The sequence below is a fragment of the Atractosteus spatula genome, chromosome 4 (genome assembly GCF_055471065.1).
Source record: "Atractosteus spatula isolate fAtrSpa1 chromosome 4, fAtrSpa1.hap1, whole genome shotgun sequence".
In the NCBI taxonomy this organism is placed as follows: domain Eukaryota; kingdom Metazoa; phylum Chordata; class Actinopteri; order Semionotiformes; family Lepisosteidae; genus Atractosteus; species Atractosteus spatula.
This window is the reverse complement of record NC_142709.1, coordinates 67,766,094-67,789,578: the sequence shown is the minus strand read 5'-3', so window position 1 is coordinate 67,789,578 and position 23,485 is coordinate 67,766,094. Positions and strand designations below refer to the sequence as shown.

Genomic DNA, 23,485 nt, shown 5'->3' with positions numbered 1-23,485 from the left:
TGTACACAAACATTCATATAAGGCCTTACTTGTGCGTTATATAATTTTAACAAACATCCCTTGATTTAAATTCTACTATGCTGTATATTGTAATATTTTCTTTTCCTTTTTATTTGCTTCCCCACTGACTAGGAGATGTAAATGATGTGTCAACATAAACACCTAAGTCCTTTTAATAAGTAGCCCTTTCTATCTAAGTGACACATACCTGTATATTGCCTTTATAGTTTGGTTTTGCTACCTGCATTTGTGTACAATAGACAATTTGTGTACAATCTGCCTGGCATTTGCCTAGTCCTGAAGTTTATGTAAATCTTTTTGAATTTCACTTATTTCTACTACATTGTTTTCTAATCTCCTAAATTGGTATTTTCGATAGATTTTACTAGGTTACTAACTATACTAAAATCATACTAAACTATACTAGATCATTGATTAAGAAAAGTGATAGTCTTAGTACTGATCCTTGTGGTACTCCACAATATTCTTCATCCAAATTTAAACATCCACTCCTTACATTTACTCTCTAATTTCTATTTATTAAAGCATTCTAAACCCAAACATCTTTCCCTGAATGCCTACAGCCTATAATTTGAGAAGTAATATTTTAATAATTAAAATATAAAAATAAAATAATTTAAGGTCATTAAATGTTTTCTGAACATCTAAATTGACCATATCATATGCTTCTTGTTCAAAGAACTCTAACAGATTACTGCAAGAGTTACAGTGTGATTCCAAACCAAAGATTACTATTACAAAGTATTTTATTCTAAATAGATGATCCTCTAATTTAATTATAATAATTGTTCCCATAACTTTACCTATAACAGAAGTCAAACTTGGTCTGTCCTGACTTGATTTAGCTTTGTCACAATTCTTATAAACAGACACTACTCTACCCACTGTCCAGTTCATGGATTGAAGACTACCACTGTCTTGAGTTGAGCAACTCTTACAGCTGAAGAGATACTATCGAGCCCTGGGGATTTGGCAATCTTGAGTGCTTCTAACACCCAAAACACTTCTCATCTATTTTATTTATAATTTGTTCAGGGCTTCAAGCAGAACATGTTTACTGTAACTGTTACTAAGACTTTTCCTCTGATCATGTCTATTGCATCCCAATATTGCTTCTCTTAACATCTGCCTCCTTTCTTCAAAGTCTGCTTTTCAGAAATTCTTCATTTTTGCTTTAAATGTTACTTGTCTATATTCATTATACACATCGAAGCACATTATGATCACAGTTCTGTAAAATTTCTTTTACCGGCTTTTTTCTTTACCTCTCTCACTTTTACCTCACTCTCGATTCTTGGATTGTCTTGATTGTTTCAAAAGACAAGAACCATACAAGTATTTCTCCTGATGGTACTCCAGTAACTGGGTAATTAACCAAGTCAACCATTTGTGTTTCTGTTGCAGACATTCCTATAGCTTTTTCTAATCTACTGTATGTGTTAGGAAAAATAAAGTCTCCCATTATGACTGAGTCTTCATTTGCTTGTAAATTTTTAATTTCATTATAGAGTATTGAATTATAGTCAGCACCTGCATTTGGTGGTCTACAACATATTCCTAACATTATAGTTTTGGAATATTTTAATGAGTCTGACCCATCTAGATTCAGAGATTCTTGATTCCTCTAAGCTTTAGTTCCTGAGCCTGAATTCTCTCTTTGAGATACTGTATAGCACCACGTCTCTATGTCTTACAGTATATCCTTCCTGCCTCTCATGAACAGTTTTTATCCACTAATGTTACAAACACAGTCCAATGGTTTCTCTCTGCCCTGTTTCTGTGATTCCAATAACACCGCTTGTATCTAATGTGATTTGTTTCTAGTACTCCTGGCATTTAGGTATTAAAACTCAATCACCTGCTGCTTTTTATGCTTTTCCCTTCAGTTCTCTTTTTGTCTTTGCTCTTCCTTTTGGATTTTCTTGGGTTTCTCGACCCTTCCAATTATGTTTAAATGTTTCGTTCTGGATCCTTGTGCTGAATGATGCTTATCTCTTTTAGATGCAGTCTGTCACGTCTGTACTGATATACTTTGCCATGGAAAGGTTTCCAGTACACAAGAAAGCTGATGCCTTCTTCTACACAACAATTTCAACTTTGTGCATACATTAATCTTAAATGGTTATATACTGACGTTAATAGAACAAGTCATATGATATGAACAGATCAATAAGGCATTTTATAAATGTAACTGTCTCAGGAGTTTCTTCAGACAAGAGAGCTGGGGATAAACAATCATATATATATATATTCTCCAGGAATGCTTACTCAAACATTCTTCTGTAGAGAAAACTACAAAAATTCCATTTCTTTCTATTCATTCTGTGTGGGTGAACTGTTGGTGCTAACAAATGATACAGTACTACCAATATTCTATAACATATGCTGTTACACAGCCATAACTCAAAGAGACACTCACTCAACCTTGGTTTTGAATTATTTGGACCTCCATAACAACTTTCTGTTTTTTATTGCTTTATTGAAATACACAAGGCACTCACAGAAATGCCCCATTATAAACAGATCACACAAAACAAATGGCTTCATAGTCAAGCTTTTCTCACTAGCTGACTCTAGTGTTGGGAATGCACGTCTTTATTGGGAATTTACACCCATACTTTTCATCAGCTGTCAGTTGCAAAGTATTGTATTACCAAGGTGAGTGTGCAGAACATTAATAAACAACTCCAAGTAAAACACTGTAACACAGACATCACAATGCATTACCAAATTGTTTTGTTGTTACAGTTGTTATATACTGTAGGCTGAAAGAGTAACTTTCCCTAAGTTACAAATAAGCTAACAATATACTACAAGGAGCAAAAGATTAGACAAATGATAACACCAAGGAAGAAATTTGTGGAAAAATTTAAGATGAATCTGTTCTGCACTTTATTTTAAGACATGTCACTCTCTAATGCCTATTTGCCATTTTCTGTTAATTTGCCTCAATTTAAATATCAGCATGCACGCAAGAAAGATGCAAACACGATAATAATATAACTACTTCAGTATAAATAATGAGCTCAACATTAAAAACAATCTGTTTAAGGGATCATGCATGCTAGGTTAATTCATAGAATCCTGGTTTGGTTCACTTGGTATGAAACAATGCATCAGTATGCTAGCTGATCAAATTTACATGGCTCAGCTTTACTAAGTTTATGCGGAAGGAGGCTGGAGTATGTTTTTTTTTTGTTTCACATTCTAATGTTTAGGGGACTCAGTTTGCTTGTGTACATGTTGCAAAAGTTCATTTTAGACCCAAATTTTATATTGTAAGTACATTGCAAAACTAATTTATCTTAGGCCAATTTTTATATTTTGTAACACATTTGATGCACCATTTCCACTTTAGTCCTGTATTGTTCAGGTTCTCTGCACTCTCAGAAAAAAAAAAGACTTTGGTGTTTTTTGTGCTTTTTAAAGCTCCATCTGAATTTTGGTGTCTGATCATGTTTCAGAAAGAGCTTTTGTCTCCTCTCCAATCCATTTCATTCCACTGTATAATACAAAATATTTGTTCTGTGACACTGGAAATACACAGTGTCTCTTGTTGTGTTTGCATTGGGATTTATGAAGCGAATCACACCCAGTCTATCTACCAAACAGCCTTTTGCCACCTTGTCCAGTTGTCTGCTTTGGTTCAGGTCTTGTTTCAAAATTGAACTTTGTTGTTCACTCTGTTCTATAGGTAAACTGAACTGTACTTAGCACAAAAAAGCTCCACTGTAAACAGGCAAGAATCACAACTCAAAATAAAAATGAGCAAGTCCTGAGGCAATAACATTCGTGAGACAATTTTCCGGTATTCCGAATAAAGAAAAGTAAAATAAAACCTTGACATTTTCAAGCTGCTATGCAATGGGATTTTTCATTCTGTCGGTTCATGTTTTATGTATCCATTCTAGTACTTTTTCCCACTAGACTGACAAGGTCCACCTGACCTCCTGAAGCCTTCACACATGATCTTCATCCTCACCCGCTTTTATGATGGAAGCTCATCCTTCACAATCCCCAGAAGAGAACCGATGGGTCAGGTGGAGAAGATATAAAATCCGCCCCGGTGTCAGGGTGTAATGAATATTGCAGTGAATACAAGCAGAATGAGATGAACGATTGTTGTTTTACAGTGTTGTAAACTGCAAGTTGATTAGTTCGATAGGAAGAAATGGAATAAACAGCACATAGAAATGAAAGGAGCAGGTCAGGCAACTCAGTAAAATGATGGAATTACTGGTAGAGCTGATGTATAGCCCCAAGGCATATTACTTTAGATTCAATTACACAGGGCCACCAGATAAAAAAACAACAAGGCTATGGTGGGCTTCGGTGTATTAAGAAATGGCTTCCTAAGCTTCATTAAAATGCATGAAACCGTCCCAGTGCATATAATTTCATTTAAAATCTGCTAAATCACTCTTCCTTCTGATAAACTGCTGTATAACATTAAAACTAACAATGTTTCCTGGATGGTTTTCCTGCGTCAGCAGTGGAATTTCAACTGCCTGCTTGCCAAGGTATATTTCAATTCCCGCAATAAGAGCATGGGAGAAAAGAATAATACAAAAAAAGAATAAGCAAGAATATACACGATGTGCCTGACACACATAAGTAGTTAAACTCCCCCAAATACAGTATATGATTACTTATTTAATATTTAAAAGTATTTAAAAAATAGCTAGAAAACCCTTATTTCCCAACAGAATGTACAGGATTTTATATCAATTTAAACCTCAAGCCTGTGACTTTGATGAACATTGATATACACATTAGGAACATATGCTCAAAGATACACAATGACGTGTAAACAGCTCGAATTTCTGCTTTACCTTCCTCGTTAATGACTATAAATAAATTGGCACAGCTACTGCTTAACGCAATACAAACTGTATGCTATTATGAGGAGAAAAAAAAACAGCTTTTAACAGTCAACCACAGAAACCTTTTGTTAATGATTTTGTGAAGTCTCTTGCATCTTCAGTGGCAGCTACACCAGAGAACTTCCTTTGACATTTAGTCACACGTCATTAAATGTTATCTCCCACGATGAGCCTTTATTAGACTTTCTCATTGTTCCTTTTTATAACTAAGATAATTCAATATGTAAGTACAGTATTGTAGCTCAAGCTGATTGCATTCAAAAATCCGCTGATGCATGGATAAATATTACAGATTGTTTCGATGCTATGTACAGTATGCAGTAGTTCTCCAGGACAGAATTATCATTTATATATCAGTGACTTTGTGTATTAATTAAAGCAATGAACACCACTAAATTAGCTGTTTGTAATATAAACTATTGAGAAATAACAAATTCTGTGTTCAGGCCTGTTAATTTAAACTCACTTCTGCCTTACGTACAGCCCTATTGCTATACAGTTAGCATACTCCCAGTAAGTGGAGAGAAACAGAATACAGTTACTTAAAGAATGTAAGAATTATCAATTACCCTTTTCCAAGTAATCAGGGTTTCCTGTTTCTAACTACACTGGCTCCACTGAACATAAATGAAAGGACAGTTTATGCTGCCATCTAAAGATCACCACTTTCAGTCCTCTAAAATGATGTTTTTTTTCTTGAAGTTTCAAAAAATTTATTTTTACAATGTGCAAAGCATAACATACAACTTTCATCCTCTCATAAGTATCAATAATTTAAAGCTGCTTATCTGCTGGAAGCTGAAATCATTACCTAAAAGATTAATGTCACTATTATTGTTCTTCCACCCCTCGTTCAGTGCCGTACCAACCAGAAGACAAATCAATGCAAAGACACAGCAAGGGCAGCGATATTGAAGGCACTGCCAAATGCACAGCTCAGGAAGCAGTCCCCATCCATGATATACAGCGCCTGTCAACATGGCTTTTTTTCCTCTGACACACCTCTAAGCTTTCATTAATTGAATATACTGTGTGCACTTCTGAAAAACTACAATAGGCACAAACTTCTTGGAATGAATTAACAAGGTCAAAACTCTGTTGGGAACGCAATACTTCTGTGTTAAGCCCGCAAACCTCTTGAGAATGCTTAATTCTGAGATAATAAACTTGGTTCTAAAATATCTATAGACACCTATTCCTTCTACTGTTTTTCTCCTTTGGCCTTACACTCATGCAAAATTTAGACACTTACCAGAGACACATCGCTACCAAATCCGTTTACCCTCATGGACACCTGAAGCTGTCTGAGAGGAGGTGGCTGGCTCTGTGGAGACAAATTCCTGCACGCAGTGTGCAGGTTCGGCTTTCGGTGAAGAGTGGCGCGCCACGCTCGTTGAATTCTGAGGGTTAGCGGAAAAAACAATACAGGTGTACTCTAATTAGCCACGAAAAATTCTACTAAAGATTTTTTTAGAATATAAACAGACATACTGTAGGAGGTGATGCAGGATAGTCAAAATGAAAAATCTAAGACCTGAAAATCCAAATTGCTTTGCAGCAAGGGCATTGTTTGGTCCATTTTGTCCATATTAGTGTGATAGTTCTGGACAATATAGAACTTGCACAGTTTAAATGAGCATCAGCATGTTTGACAGCCATTTTTACAGTCTAGAGCTAAGGTCAGGTTGGCGCCCAAACCAACTGGAGTATATGCAGATTACAACAAACTACAAATGACAGGAAAAGAGCAGCAAAGTTTTTCAGGCACAGGAAAATTGATTACAATCTTTATTTGAGGAGAGTCCGTATGTCAGTAGTAGTAGTTTATTCTTTAAACACACAAAAGCAATAAAAATGGTGATTGCAAATGATGAAAACATCTTTGCCTTTGCAGACACCCTTCAATCAAACTAATAATGGCTTTAACAGGATAATCATAGTCAAGACATTCAGTGAAAGGTGTTGCAATGTATTTTTTAAATAAAAACCAATAAGTAATCAATTTCAATTTTAAATCAATTTAAAATAAAATACATTTTTAAATAAAACATGGGATTAGTATAAGCAATAATTGCAATGTTCCAATTGATATGTTAATTCGAAGCTGAAATCTTACTGGCAGCTTGATTGGGATAAAGAAAAATTCTAAAGTACAACTTGAACATCATCTAATTCTACTCTACTCAAGCTCCTGCTAACTGAAATATGCAAATATGCACTAAATATAATTTTAAAAGTACTTACACGATAACCTTAGTTTCCGAAAACTGATTTTTGTTTACACTGATGTCTTCACAAATCCGAAAACCAGGGTTTCTTTAAAATATAAATAAGAAAAGAATTATGCAGTTAAAATTAAAGAACCAAACTACTGGGGATTATTCTGTCCCACATGTACAGTATTTGTTAAAGATATGGAAACATAATTCTGAAAAAAAAAGAAAATATACCCATATATACCCACATTTGCCTTATGTCCTCATTATCTCTTAGCTTAAAATTTTTATCTTCACGAGACGAATCATTTTTAATTTAACTATTCCTCATGAGACATACTGTATCAAGACAATTTGCTGTCAATCCAATGCAATTTGTTGCAAAACAGTAACATAATCAAAGCACTTCCTATATGCCTGTAGTGCAAAGACTGTGATAAAAACATATATTTCTGGTTTCTATAAAGGTAAAATGTCTTTTATTCATTGTTGTGCGCTTAGTACTTAGCATTTGTGTTGACTATGGTTTATGTGAATTTTGTTTTTAGTAACAATTGTAAATTCTTATATTTATATAGCACTTTTCATTCCAAAGGATTTCCAAGTGCTGCTCATATACAGTCAAAGAAAACCCATTAGTTTTTCTTCAAAAATATTCCATAGGGACTTGAATGACCAAGAGGTCAGCTGCTCAGTTTCATTGTTTAACATCTTATCCGAAGAACCGCACCTTCTATAGCCCAATGCCCCATGTTTATCATGTCAAGGCACTGATGTGTCATTTCTAGTCCAGAGAGAGAGGTGCCACCTACTGGTCTGCAGAAATATCACCTACAGCAGCACCCTGGGCTTCCTTGTTTGCATGGTTGAGGGTGCAACTTAGTACCTGTAGACTGTGTGAACTTTACAGTCATACAGTATGTACTCTCTGCTACACTTTGGTGTTCTCCAGCACTTACCTCTCCATCAAAACACCCCGTTCTGCACTTCTACAAAATGATCGATGGCCGCTCTTCTCTTTCTCCTATTAAAACGAAGGGGGAAAAAGGGTACAACTTAGCTTGAGGAACATTTAAACAGAAAAAGAACTGGAGGCAAGCTAAGGGTCCTAAATTTGGAAGATTTGAGGAAATATCCTACTGCAAAATGGTTCTGTGACAAGGATGGATTCATATCTTGAAGCCATCTGACAGCTTAAAGGGAAAAATTATCCCTACAGCTTAGGACAATTTCTCTCGACTAGTACAACCATGAGTGGCTTTGTAGTTATGGGATTCACAAGTCTGGGAAGGATAAGAGCAATCATCCAGCACAGCAAAACCCTGACTCAATGTTAATATTCCAAAAATATAAGGCTGATAGGAAAACAACTCAATGTGAGATTGTTGCAGAGTGTTGCAGAATTCTACATTGCTAACTGGAAGCTAATTAATAATTCAAAGAGCATGGAGAAACACAAGTTAATTAAGCTGGAATCGCGACAATATACTGCATATGGATAGCTCAAGCATGTACAAATCCTATGATATAATATTTAATAACATGTTCAAATATAACATCTTTGTAAAGCAATAGACCTATGCTAACAGTCCCTCTGAAACAAATGGGTTATATTCCAACTCCCAAAAAGATCCAAAATCCAAAAGACATAAACCATGATAAATGCCAATACCCAGATCCAATATCATTATGCTGAACATGGTATTTTTGAACCTCTTTGAAACGTATTTTATAGCACAGTCAGAATCAGAGAGGCTTGATTTAGCACCAAGTCTGTGAAGTTCCAGTGCCTCTGGGTATGACAAATGTAAAAGCAAGCATACAAGAGAGGTTACAAATGAGAAAGATTTAGACTTCATTAATATCCTTAAAGAATTTTGTTTATATATATATGCCACTGGGGATTTTAACAGATAAAACAGGCATCAAATATCTATTTTTAACAATGCCCTAAAACTACTAAAGCATTTCGGTAAGTTGCGCATTTGGCACTTGAAGGTATTGAAATGGCTATTCATGTGAAACTTGACTGTCAATAATTTACTGCACCTTAACACAATCTTTCATTTTGTTTTGCTTCAGATGTGACAGGACAATATATCTTTTGTACAGTTCCTAAATCTTTAAGTAATGAGTTCTTAAAATCACATTCTTTTTTTTTTCAAATTAGTGGAAAGTAGAATTAAACTGGATAATATTTTCCTGTATTTAACTCTTATTCTCTTCCTAAAACATGTGTGAAAATATGTGTTATGAATATTCATTGTCTGTTCATTTACTTAAGATCTCAAGCTCTGTGAGTTTTTTATCATGCTGAGTTAACATTATGAAACATAATTAGTGCAACCCCAGCGTTAAATATGCAAGTTGCAGGAACACTTGTGTGTATACATGAAGCAAGTGCAATTACCAAATTATGAACAGTACAGGAACAAATAAAGGTTAATTCAATGCTGAAAAGCAAAAAGAAGAAACACAAAATTCTGGCTGTTAAACCTTCTTCAGTCTATTACCTTTATCGTCGCCCACCTGAATTAAGCTCAACTGCCGAAACACTGTCTTTTCTTCTTTTTACTTTTCAGCAAGGAATTAACCTTTACATGATCCTTGGCAGCCAATGCATGCAGCTCCCTACTCTAACCATTTAAATAATACTGTATGTGTATTATTGTAATACTGTATGTGTACAGTCCAACGACCATGGACGTGTTACAGTGCTTCTGATGGAAATTTCCCAGCCAAATGTTATCACTGAATGGCCATATGCTTATTTGCAATGGCTCTGAAGCTGGGAGAGGTCATTATTTAAACACAATGGCCAATTGCAAATCTGTCAGGCTGAGCGTCAATAAATACAGCCCTTCGTAACAAACGGGGCACCATCTGTAACAGCGTTTGGCAGGGCTCTACTCCTGGACTTGGACCAGTCCGCTAGAAAAATCCTCCAGATGGCTGTAACTGTAGTGAGAAATGACCCCACCCCCAGAGCCAGCTCTCCTACCCTAGTCTATAAACACTTCCATAAGAGCAGCAGGAGATGCCATGTCTGAAGACGAGAGAGAGAACTCCAGCACTGTGCCCAGAGAGACACCAAGGCCCTACAACCAGTCATGCTGTTCCCCAGACTGCTGATTGCCAGTGAGAGCTGCATTAGTCTATTAAAATAGCCCCATCTGAATGTACTGTGTGCTGCCTAGCAATGTTCACTGAGTGCTGGAAGTTGTAATTAAGGCAACTACATCAGACTAAGAAATTTTCTCTTCTGATTAGATAAGAACCCCTTGCACTTATGAGCAAGCCTCTTACTCAAATACTCAATTAATAAGTTGGAAAATGTGAATGTTTAACCCTGCTTAAGCACGCTGCAGAAGGACACAAATTCCAGCAGCCAGGCGTGAGCCAGGCAGATAATCACACGGAATTCAAGCTCCAGAGTAGATGACAATGTGAAATTACCTTCTTTGAATAGCAAATTGGCAGTGCTGAAAGAGTAATGGTTTCCCACAGCATTGTTATTCCTTATTAAAACTAATCTACATGAGCTACAGGATGCAACAGGTGGAAAGGGAAATTGTTAAGGGGGTTGTGGGGGGACAGGAGCATTATGCTCCCCTTCAAAAGCAAAATGAAATGATAATGACCTTTGCTGGAATAATCCCATATTGCTATTACCCTGCATAAAAGTCCTTCAGTTAATATATGGCACTACAGAATGGAAAGAAGACTATTCCCATTGCTTTGAAGGACTGCCAATGCTACAGCAGAATGGATATATGGAGATTAAGGCTTGGGCTGTCAATTAGCAGAAAAATCGTTACAATATTGTTTTACACAATCATAATACATTTCACAAAGGTTATTGGTTCAAATAAGAAAAAGAAGTGCCCAAAATCACAGATAACGCAATTCCTTGAAAGGAAATAGTATGTTTTTATTATGTTCGCCAGGATTTAGAAATTAGGATTGTTGGTGAAATACTAAGTCTTTACAAAAACAGGTGTCCTTTTAATCGGAATGTCATATCATCTTATTGAGAAGAGTATGTAAATACATATTGTGGAATACATATCCTGGTATCAAAACATATCCTTCATTGATAAAAAAAATAATAACTTACCTATATACTGTATTGAACATATTGAACACAATTAAATTCTTTACAAGGTAACATTCTGGTAAACATTTAAATTGCTTGTCCTTTTGTAACATGCTAACTGAAGTCAAAAGATGGTTAGAGAAGATGAATATGATCCCAAATTCAAATACATTTACTGTATACAACATTTTACCTAATGTAATTATTAATTCTACAGTACCTTAAAATCATCCACTGACAAATGTCCATTATTTTCCTTAGCAGTTGACTCTACTCTTCAAGATTAAAATAGCTTACTTCTCTCAAACGCAAACTAACCCCGGTCTTTCTACAGATGTCTACTGCAATTATTAATCTCTTTGACAATCCATTTGATCAAAATAAAGTACATTTTAATTACTGGCTAAATTAAAAGCAATTCATAACTTTTCATATTTTCACGATGAACATGCAATTGATCTGTTCTTGAAGACAAATGTAAGCATTATGTACCCGGACTCATTTCTGGATAGAACTCCTTATTTGCAGGATTTCCATTATTAAAACAGAAACACACTCAACAATCCAATGCTTTAGCAAGAGCAAACAACTTGAAAAATTCCCTGAGGTAAAACATAAGATGTAATGCTCTCACTGAAATATAATAGCTATCCTAGATGAGAAAAGTGGGACAGCAGCCCTGACGTTTCAACAAGAAAAAGACTAATGTGACTATTAAAAACAAACATTTGAAACCCTGTATTTCATGTGGGACTCATTAAAGCACCATTTTCCTAGATTAACTACACATAATAGTTAACAAAGGGTGATAACAGCATGATCTAAGAAAGTCAATCCCTTGATAAAAGCTATTAACATGATCGTGTTTTACTTGTGAATATTGGTTAGCATTAAAGTGCTGCGTGGAAAACATGTCTCCCTCCATACAGTAATTCACCCAGTGATTTTAATGAGGAAAGCCTTTTCTGGGGGATGATAAAATAAACTGCTGCTTTCATATACTGTTGTCAACATTATTATGGTCATTTGCTCTTCATAAGGTGTCTCACTCAATTGAAATTAATATTAAGACAATTTACTCAAATGTTGAGCCATAAATGTATATACAGTATAAACTGTACACTGTTGTCAACATTTTGCTTAAAAACAGGTGAATGTTTTACCTTTAACTATAGCAATGCTGTTTTTTACAGGATCTGGTGTTTAAATTAGCATATTCAATTACTGTAAGTAGACATACTTTAAGTGCATCACTGGACAGAAAACAACATTTCCCACAGGTATGAGTGCTAAATCATTTAATATTTGAACTGTTTTAGATATAGTTTAAATACTAAGTATTTAAAGTTTATATTAAACATTCTTTTAACTTATAAACTTTCCTAACAAGCACATGTAGACCTATTTTTATTCCATGCAACTCACGTGCTGCGTTAGATTACATTTTAAGCTTCCAGGCTTACCTTTATTTATCTATGTCCTTTATAAGATTTGTTTTAGTTGAGCCATGTAAGGAATTTTTATGAGGAAATGAATGTTTTATCAGGAATCAGGCATGATATAAGCATCAGAAGGTTCCTTTAAAAAAATCAACAGTGTCTATGACTGAACTATGTACAGTCACTACACTCCATAAATTTCTTGGAACTAGGCTTCGCATTTACAAAAACTGGACTTGCTGCATGCCAGGAGAGTTGGTGAGTAAGGCAGATATGAGCTGTATAATCAAATCTGTCTGTAATAAGACAGTCTGTGATCCAGCAAGAGGTTTGTGTGAGTTAAACTATAATGAAAATGTCAGCAACACTTCCAAATAGCAGCAGTGATCCTTATCAAATACATCTTCACTATTGACCCTTCCAGCACACACACCGATAAGCTGGCACACACTACCTTGTGCTCAAATGGCTCTATTGAATGGTGTAATCATTTCATAGCATGATCGCAACTTAAAGGGTTTAATTCAAGGATCCACATCAGACATATAGCAAAGAAGAACAGAATTAGCATATAAATAAAAAAATAAAGAGTTTGCGTTCAGCTGAGTGACACCTTGCATGTCATTTACGCATTACGTAATTTGGCTTCTGCACAAATGCCGAGGGGAACATAAAAATCTAGGAGATGTTAATATGCTTTTATTCTTCACCATTTCAACAAAATTGTTTTCTGTGTACAGGGACATTGATGTGTCTGTGTTCTGCCTGTCTTAAATGTGTCAGCTGTCAAAACACTGATCTGATTAAGAAGTTGCTTTTTCCTGTTATTGTTTTCAGAAAATATATTAAAATATCACATTTTTTCGACTGCATAGCTGGGGCATTATTAGGGCTGACATTTACAATGATCAAAGCTTGCAAACACTTTCCATTAAACCTTCATTTGCACACTTCTTTCAAATCAAATAATAAGATAAAGCACATTCAGTGTCTTAATCTCCATCAGTCTTTCTGTCTCCCCAGTTACTCACTTAAGAATACACATATTGAAACACTCCAGATTTGTTACCTCTACTGAACTCACTTGCACCACAATCCAGAACCAAAAAGAAAGAATCAAATACAATCCAGAATGCCTTTGTGGAGTCTTTGGAAAAAAAACAAACAAACTTGCAATGTAGGTCTTGTAAGGTACTGATATTAACAGATACAGTATGTGTAGAAATGGTTATTAAGCAAGGGATGTTGATTGCACAAAGTGGAATCTCACCATTTTTTAGTTTTAGAACCGTATAAACTTTTCTGTTCAAACACCCTAGGCTCCCTGAATTCAACTATAGGAGTTATATCATGGTCATCAGTACTGAGACTTTTTTTAGTATGTTTTGGAATTCAGATACAGATATTGCTTTTGAAGTCTTTTCCATGGCAGAATACCAGCAGGATCAAATGAATGATAGATTCTGAAAACCTCAGGAGAGACTGCCCGCTGTTGGAATATTGTATTGTCCGATAACAATGTGGCATTGGCTGATGAAACTCAATGATAAATACTGGATTCCTGTGGTGTCTCTGTGTGTTTACACATTCTCATTTTTGATAGGATCCCCAGAAAGCAAACCATGCATCCACAACAGCTGACAACACTTCCAACTGGCTTCTAGAGAGAGTCAATCTCTTCCTTTCTTTCTTTTTTCTGTACCTTCTTCGCTTCCATTGAACAATACCTCTCAACAACAGCAAGATGGAACAGGATACACTGATAAGCCCAAGATGTCACACTTTCCTGGGAATAAATATCTTAAATCCAATGCAGGGCCACTGCATGCATAAAAGCATGAACTAATTGCTAATTTGGATAATAATTATACTGTATAATTGCTTAGTAGGAGATATGCATACAAAAGACTTCTTCCAGCAAACTACAAATTGGGCAAAGCGAGTAATTATAATTCTGTTGTGCTTTTGTTTGAGACCTTATAAATTGGACAACTAATGAGGCAACACCTATTATTTTGTATGTTTTTAAAAACTACCTAGCTGTTCAACTTTACCAGTTGGGAGAAGAGAGTAAAATTAGACTGGTTCCCCTTCATGAGTGGGGTCCTGTGTTGTATCCTATCGATTGCAGATAGGCTCTGGGTGGCCCTGACTCTTACCAGCTCCATTATATTCTAATAATAGATGGATAGAAGAGTACAAACACACAGATTTACTGCCAAATGATACATATCTTAAATCATATTTAATGTTACTTCATTGCATGTATATTAGTGCAGACACCAATTTTCAGTTGCTAAGCAACTGCAGGATAGTTTAACTTTCTGCTCTTTTTTTTGTAGCGCATACAATTAGTTTCTAATAAGAATTCAGGTCAGATTAACAGAGTCAATTTCCTTATGCAAAAAGTGATTGGAAAAATAATACATTTTAACACTTTTTTTTCTCAGACTCTGTGACACTGCACATAATTTAGAACGTGTAAATTAATTTTCCATTTAATATTTCATACTACAGGTTGTACAGTAGAACTATGAAATACAGTATACAGTAATACAAAATGTTTGGAACCAAGCTCATTAAATTCTTCACATTGAACATTTTAAAAATAACTTGCTTTGATTTAAACCTCATATATGTATTTTTTCAGAAATTATCAAGGAGTAAACTACATTGTTAGGGTGACAAATATTGAGAATAACTGGGACGAAGGGAAATGTAGTCATAATATATTTTGGGGTGTCTGACAGGTTTTCCATATGGTGGTAACCCAGGGAAAAGACTTTGGCAGTATATTACCTTATATTCCCTTGGGTAAGTCTTTAACTCACAAACTTAAATAGTGAGGGTTGGAAAGAAATTGCTATTTTGATCAGGGGAAGGCAGAGAGAACTGAGCAGAGAGAACAATACCATGAAGTTTACGGACAAAATGGAAATGTTTTGGCACAGAATGTGTCAGACTGAAACACAAAGGTCTTTGGGGAGAAGATTTGCGCTTCTTTTCATCTGTTCGTCAATCTTTTGCATGCTTAGATCAACCCTTATGTCAAACACTCTGTTTCAAGCAGCCGATAGTTGCAATAGTTTATGTGAATAAATAAGGTCTGACATAGCCAACGTGGCTGTGCAGACCCACAAAATCTATATACTGAAAAGGACTAAATATCATTAAATGGCTTTCTGAAACATGCTGTGTATACCAAGTACTGTAACTTACTGTATGTATGTGTACTCTTTGTAATCCGTACGTGTGTGTGTATAAATGCATGCACATTATTGCATAACAGCTAAATTATAAATACAGTATTATTAGAACTAAAAGAGTAAAGTGAAAATTTTAAGTATATCTGAAGTGTGAGGGGCAGAAGCAATCTTCAGAATTTAATGCAGAGACATCTTAAAACGGTCTGTGATAAACTTTGTAAGGTAATGGAAAATACAAGTTATTTTATGTTCAGGTTAGAGCAGGACCCAGGTCTAGCTCCAGTCAAAATGTTCGGCAATTCCACCACCCATCTGCCCTCTTTCGGCATGCAGTTTCTTTTACATTTTCTCATTAAAATGTTTGATCTTGTTTTCAGGTATGAAGGTAAATCAACATGGCCTGCAAAGGTCTCTAGTAGAAAGTGCTTTTCGGGGTTTGCAGTTAAAAGAGATGCAAAAAGCCATTTGTTGTGTTTTGCCAGATTTCACAGAGAATCCCACTGTACGGCCGAACCTTGAACCTTGTTCTTCATCCCCAGAAGAGATATGACAAGTGAGGGAGACACGTCTGCAGCATAATATATATTTAATCTGAAAAGAAGTCGGGTGAGGAAAGTAAATGAAGAAAGTCGAGGCATTCCATCAAGGTTCTGTCAGGGCTTGTGAATAGTGAGGCATGCAACAGCCCTGTTAAAATAACAGCCTTGCCTTGATGCTGTGTCTCGGACCGCGGACCATGTCACAGTGCCGCACCAGTGCCAGCAAGCAGACCAGAGCTTGTGCTGTGATTGAGAATTAGATACGGAAGATCATGATGAAAGTTGGGGGGGTCATCATACCACCTATCTCTTACATAATACCCTAAATCCCACAGAACATAAATTAAAAAAAAAACAGCAGGCTCTAAAGCCTATCAAATGAGTTATCATTTCTTCTAGCGTGCTCTCAGTTGTCTCTTAATGCATTAACACAACCTTGCTAGCGTTCCGGCATTAAATATTAAAGAACAGGTTGAGCAGATCAGTCTTTCCTTGACTGCTTCACGTGTATGTGATTTCTCTCTTCCGTTAACAATTTTGAGACAGGTTCTGTGTCTCAGAGGAGGGGCGAAGTAGGGTTTCTAATTATTGCCGATTTTATTGGAAAACCAGTAAGGCTTGTTTCAATGCGTTGTGTTAAATGTTTTTTTTTCTCTTTAGTTTTAAATTCGGGATATTCCAAAAATGACGGAGAGGAGAAAAAAAAACGGATAATGCGTTGGTTATTTACAGTACAGAGGTAAAAGGGCACTTGGCAAAGCTTGGATGAAAAATGAAACCCATTTCATGTGTCAACCCGGCTGAAAAGATTTTTAATGAAATCTTTTCAGACGCTGTAGGCACTGGTGAAAAATACTACTTCTGAAACCCCCCAAAACACCAATTACAAATGGATAAAAAGAAGGGGAGGAATTCAGAATCAAAGTTAATTAGATGTGCAGACGCTTCCAAATAAACCTTCGCCTCTCGCAGACCATATTACTGTACATGTTTTTTGAACGGCGGGGGTGGGGGGGAGTGATGGCTGGGGAAACGACAGGGAATGAACTGATCGCGTCCGCCAGCGAGGCAGCCCTGTGCTTTTTGTAAGTGGTGCTGATATGGACAGCTCCGGCGAACACAGCAGGACAAAAAAAGCGTTTGCTTTCAGCCTGGACAAAAATCCTTTCTGTGCTCCTGAAAAGGAATTCTAAAATACACCCGTTTCCTTTATTAACATGGCCAAATATAAGATTTCATTGTAGATTTGTTTTAAGACATTCGCTGGACAGAAGAAACATAATATTTTTTAAAAAAAATGTCATGCAGACATACTGTATGGGCATGCTATAATAAGATATCCAGGTAACTCAATGAATGCTCTTTCCCTCCAAGAAATCCTCAAAGGCTACACGCTGACACATGCAGCAAAAACCTTCCGTGTCCGAAAACTAAACTTATGTTGTACACGTTCTTTCACGTTTGTCTAAGTTTATTAACATAAGCACAGGAGCAAATATATTTTCAGACAAAAATGACCGCCTCTCCCGCCCGCAGGTCAGGAAAAATTAACACGTAACAGGTCGACATCAACAATATATTCCTGTTATGTCGCCTACGTAAAGCTTATCTAGAAAGCAAGAAAATAAAAAGGAACAGTCGAAATCATCATTAATCATTTTTAAAGCATTTCTCAACTAGTTTCGAACTGCGTGTGTCATCAGATCAGGACCAGATAGCGCCTTAGGTCTTGTTATGTCACTTTAGAGATGTTGTCCAGTCGATGATATTTGGATTTCGATCGATTACAGAGATTGATTCTGTCTTATTCGTCAGCTTCTCATTTAAATCAACCAAGAGGTCTAAGTGAAAGGATTTTAGCCCCCAAATTATACTGAATAACGGTGTTCCCCAAAACCAGAACTTGAGACAATAGGCACGATTTCATAAATACAGTCAAACTCATCCGACACCCCTAAAAAGGCTAGATACTTATTTCACTAGTTCCCAGTTATCTGTCTTAATTCCACTTGATTTATCTTACCTTAATGAAATCTAACAGATCGAAAGATTAATTTACCTGATTGATGTAGAGAGAAAGGAGTCTCTTCTCACTAGTCGGTGTTAATGTACAAATGTTGATTTTATCGCCGGCCCCTTGATAAATACTCCTGCAACAAGAACCAAAGTTGATGGAATGAATCATTATATACAGTGAGCTGCATGGATGTCCAGTCCAAAAACGAAAGTGTGGAATTAACAAGAAACAAGTGTAGAAAGTAAAGTAAAATCTATTAATAACATATAATTATTAATTAATAATTATCCATGCAAGGTCCATGTTGTGTCCATCCAAAACTTCCTCATGCCCGAACACAATATACTGTATAAAATTACCTTAATACTTGGTCTACTTGAGTACTGACCGATGCGGTCGTTTTCAGCATCCTAGGAACGTGAGCGCTCAATTCGAGAATACTTAGGAACAAATAGCCTCACAGTCCCCACACCGAAAGTGTTCCCGGAGCCAATGAGATGTTTAGTTCGTGCATGATTTATACTGTTGGTCGCCCGTACTAGAGTCATTTAGTCCAATAATCAACATCCATCACTAGCCCTTAGTTCCACATTTTGCAGTGCGAGCGAGAAATACCGGTTCTCCAGACAACAAATTAGAAGCCTCCAGCGTGTAGCCTGTGGTACGCGTACAGCGACTCCCAAGAAATGTTGGCACGTAGCACGAATGTTTGCAATACGAAGGTGATTGAACATCATTAAGTGACAGTTTTCATTAAGCTGTGCACCGGGGTCCTGTCTAGAAACACATTACAGATGTACACAGCCCTCTGCTGCTGCATACATCCATTCAGGTTTCTTTGGGTTGTTAACTGACATTTGGGTAAAATTTAGAGAAAAGTAAAGCAATGTTAAAAATGAGTAAAAAGATTAACCAGACTGCTATGTTTAAGCCGTGTAGTTTTACGTCTTTCATTCTCGTGTTTCGAAATGTTGTGCTTAGCATCTACGGTGCAAGCACTCCTCGGACACTTGTATCTAAAAAATCATTAGTCACGTATGGTTTATCTAAGACCACCCCTTTGCAAACTAAGTCATCAAGCAAAAAAAAAGCTCAAAACTAAAAAGATGGGTTTGGATTTTTATCAGTTTAACAACAAAAAGGTTTTATTTTGGAAGATACGCAAGAATTATCTGGTGTAACAGTTCTCACATTAAACAATAAAGGTAAGAAATAAAAATATTACTCTCACCCCGTCCCAAGTTATTATAGTCCGAGTTGTACAGTATTTCATTACAACTTAACTCAAATGTAAACAGTTTAACCTGAAGTTAACCGAGTTCGCATTATAGCCTGTGCTCCGGTTTCATCCCAGTTCAAAAACATACCGTACTGGCAGGTTAATCGGTTTCTGGGACATTGGGCACTGGTGTGAGTGGGTGCGTGTCAGTGTCTTTGTGTCTGCCCTGCGATGGATTGGTGTCCTGTCCTGTCCAGGGTGGAGCCTGTCTTGCCGAGACGGACTCCGGCTCTCTCAGGAGCCTGTATTAGAAGAAGAGGTTAGAAAACGGGTGGAAAAGAATCGTTTAATGTCTGTCTTTAAAGGCAACCAATTGGAAGGTTGTGTATCCTTAATCATCTGAGAACCTGCTTAACCGTCGCATTAGTGCGTGAGGACGAGAATGCACCGAATGCCATTACTATTGTGTTGCTTACGTTGAACACTACAGAAATCACACTATTATACAGTATCACGTTTGCCGTTGTTTGTGCCCACTGGCTGTTGTCCTGTTCATGTCACTTACACCCTCTTGTACAGTATGTGGTGTTTGCTCCTATCACTGAAGAATCGCCATACCACAGTCTGTATAGGTACTCCTCAGATCGAAGTGTGGTTATCACGTTTCCTAAACGCTGATCCTTTTCCAGTACTGTATAAGGTACGGGGAGCAGCGGAATTGGAGACCGGGCCACAGTACTATGCTGTCAGCTACAGCAGTAGCAGTAACACCTAGACGGGGCGCATTCCTCTGTCAACTAGTGCTGGCCACAAATTACTGTATATCCACGAATAAATGTCTTCTCAATTCCGGTGGCTTGGTGTTGTCAAGTTTCCTTTGGGTGCAATGGTGCACAAAATACGATGCTACTGTACATTTGAGAAATTTGGCGTTGGTCAAAATAGAACCATAGTCAAGACATAACGCAATGCTGTAATTTGTTCTTTCTATGGAGAACGATTTTGCCATTTCATTCAAGTGAAGGCGACCAGTCATTTCAGTCATCTTCAAGAACCTTCATTTTCCTTTTCTAGATTTGAATTTCTTGTTTGGCAAGCCCGTGTGGTCATGGTGCAGCGGTTTCTGAAACCGCCCGAAAGGTCCTTAGCATCCTAACCTCGTCAGGGTGGAAACCTTGAACGAATTCATTTCTAAACTTTCATGGGGTTCCACGTCACAAGTGGAGAAGTTGGCGAGTCCCCTTTCTGGTGTGGATTTTGTCCACGTTTTTTTAACGAGACGCCGGTTTTCAACCTTTATTTTCATATGCGCTCAGTGAGGCTGGACTTGAGTAAAAGCCGCAACGTTTAAAACAAACAAGGGAAGCACTGCGTTGCTTTATTTAAAAATAAGGCGTTACTTGCACAGTACAAATAAGCAGATATAAAAATCAAAGAGAACCGGCGACAACCTGCATACAGTACGTCGCTGTAGCTGCGATAACACTGGAATCATAATCATCTGGATACAAATCCAAGCGTAATTAGACTTTGGCAGAAAGCTGGAATTTAAACCAATTTTTCCTTTTTTTTTAAGTTGAATGGTGAAGCCAGAGACGTGGACATGAATACTATAGGAAACGCTTCAGAAAGAAATAACGCTATTTCTCTATAAGTTTATATGTACTGTACTGTATAAGTGGTTTAAAACAATGACTGGGAATAATTCTCTCTCCTTGGCTTTAAATTCGACTAATGGAACATATTGCCCGGTGTCAGAGGCTTATAAACAATATCTCCTTCCTCTCACGTACTGTGTGGTGCTTGTTTTTGGACTGGCTTTAAATGGAACTCTGCTCTGGCAGGTTTGTTGCAGAACGAAAACCTGGACCTGCTCGGTGATTTACTTATTGAATTTAGCGGTGGCCGACCTCCTGTATGTCCTGTCTTTGCCTCTGCTGATTGTGAGCTACGCTATGGACGACGTCTGGGTGTTCGGTGATTTTGCTTGTAAGGCGGTGCGCTTCTTTTTTTACACTAACCTGTACTGCAGCATCAACTTCTTGATGTGCATCAGCGTCCACCGCTTCCTGGGAGTTTGCTTTCCTTTGAGGTCCATGCCTTACCGGACGAAAAAACTCGCAATTCTCGCCTCGGCAGCCACCTGGATCTGTGTGACTACAGAGCTCTTACCGACGGTTGTTTTTGCCCGTTCAGGCGTTATTAACAACATGACTGTGTGCTATGACTTGACCAGCCCCGATAACTTCCAGGCATATTTCCCCTACGGTGTGGTTCTGACCATCACGGGTTTTCTGATACCTTTCCTCATCATATGCGCTTGCAACTGTTTAATGATTAAGACATTATGGAGGGCTGAAGAAAAAATTAACGTTGGAAAGGAAATCCGTCGAAAATCTGTTCGGACCATCACGGTGGTATCCCTCCTTTTTGTGCTTTGCTTTGTGCCTTTTCACATTACCCGCATGATCTACTTAATCGTTCGTGTGGACTTCACTGAAGATTGCACCGTTCTTAATTTTGTCATGCTTTCGTATAAAATCTGGAGACCGATCGTGAGTTTTAACAGCTGCATCAATCCGATTCTTTATTTTACGTCGACAGACAGCCAGAGAGGTCGCCTTCTTGCTCAGCTAGGCAGAAATAAAGTACACCCGGCTGTCAAAAGTAATAAGCCAGCCCAAGGCAACAACAAACCGGAAATAAGAACTTCGGGAGAGAAGCACACAAAACATTAGACACCTGTCGAATTTTGTTGCCAAGAACACATGGACTGCAAATCAGAGATAAAGGCAACCAAGCAAACAGAGTGGACACTGTGAAACGACAGGCTGAGATGGAAGTACTAGATTATTAAAATGCTTTAAATTGACTGGAAAAATGGCTTGCATGAACAGATTTTCTTTGCTATTCAATTAGAGCGTAGTAAGGTCAACACCGAGTGCAGTTGGATGTAAAGAATTCAGCTTTCGAAAATAAAGACGGGGGTGAACACGGTTTTATCAGGACACTTCAGCAACCAAAAATAATTCTAATAATGTCTTGCTTTATGCTTTATTTCACGCGCTCTGGAGAGTATATCCAGTTTTAAAGGGGAACTGCAGTCCCAACTTCTCAGACAGGTTATTAAATCTTGGTAACTAAACAATTGACGGTAACACAATTTTACAAATTCCGAATTAAACACAAAACTCTGAACTTTGTTGAAGTACTGTATAGCTGCCATTTTGTTGCAAATCCATGATCTCTTCATGGGTGACAGCCAGGGTTTGAGAGAAGTTGCAAGGTGATATGGCCGTTCCAGCTCACTAGTCACTCTAAAAACTAATGTAATATGACATACACTCTGCGCAGCAGACATTTCACCACAAATGTTCCAACGTGATCTGCAGAGTTAAGCGAAACATGAAATTTCGTCTATTTTGTGATGTAAATTGGAGGCTTTATACGTTACTGTGTACATTTTTTCATTGTGGTTTGAAATGCACTCATCAATGCCAATTCTAACCCTGAAATATTGAAGTAGCGACGCAGTTCCTTTTTAATGTCCTGAAAGGAATTTCTGGATTGTATGAGATGCTTCCTCAAAGCAGACAAACTTGCAATAGTTTTCCAAGTTAAATACATGACAAAAGTCATTATTTAGGCTTCATCTTTTGCAGGCAAACTTTAATGGGGAAAGGGTGACTTTGACAATCTTGCTCAGAGAAAATTGCACTGCTAAAGCTTTTTTTGGTGTGACTGAATATTTAAGTATAAACAGTTGTACTGCAATTTTATTAGAACCTTCTGAACCATACTATTAAAATAATGCACAGGACTACTTCAAACAAATCAGTGTACTAGACT

General features: G+C 37.1%; 2 protein-coding genes across 2 annotated transcripts in view; one reads left to right on the top strand and one right to left on the bottom strand.

Moving 5' to 3' along the window:
* The window catches only part of LOC148836945 (uncharacterized), a 150,624-nt gene extending 131,526 nt beyond the window's left edge, over positions 1-19,098 (bottom strand). Inside the window, exons 1-5 of the mRNA XM_088914217.1 lie at positions 18,777-19,098; positions 18,460-18,550; positions 8,080-8,144; positions 7,149-7,220; positions 6,157-6,304 (exon numbers count right to left, since the gene is read on the bottom strand). Of these exons, the coding sequence (XP_088770343.1) occupies positions 6,157-6,304; positions 7,149-7,220; positions 8,080-8,144; positions 18,460-18,550; positions 18,777-18,826 (426 nt within the window). The 5' untranslated portion in view covers positions 18,827-19,098. The remainder of the gene's footprint in view (positions 1-6,156; positions 6,305-7,148; positions 7,221-8,079; positions 8,145-18,459; positions 18,551-18,776) is intronic.
* A 2,229-nt stretch (positions 19,099-21,327) lies between these two features.
* Positions 21,328-23,470, top strand: LOC148836944 (P2Y purinoceptor 3-like). Its single transcript, XM_088914216.1, has one exon. The coding sequence runs from the start codon at positions 21,328-21,330 to the stop codon at positions 22,372-22,374; it is 1,047 nt and encodes a 348-aa protein (XP_088770342.1). The 3' UTR covers positions 22,375-23,470.
* The last annotated feature ends 15 nt before the right edge of the window (positions 23,471-23,485 follow it).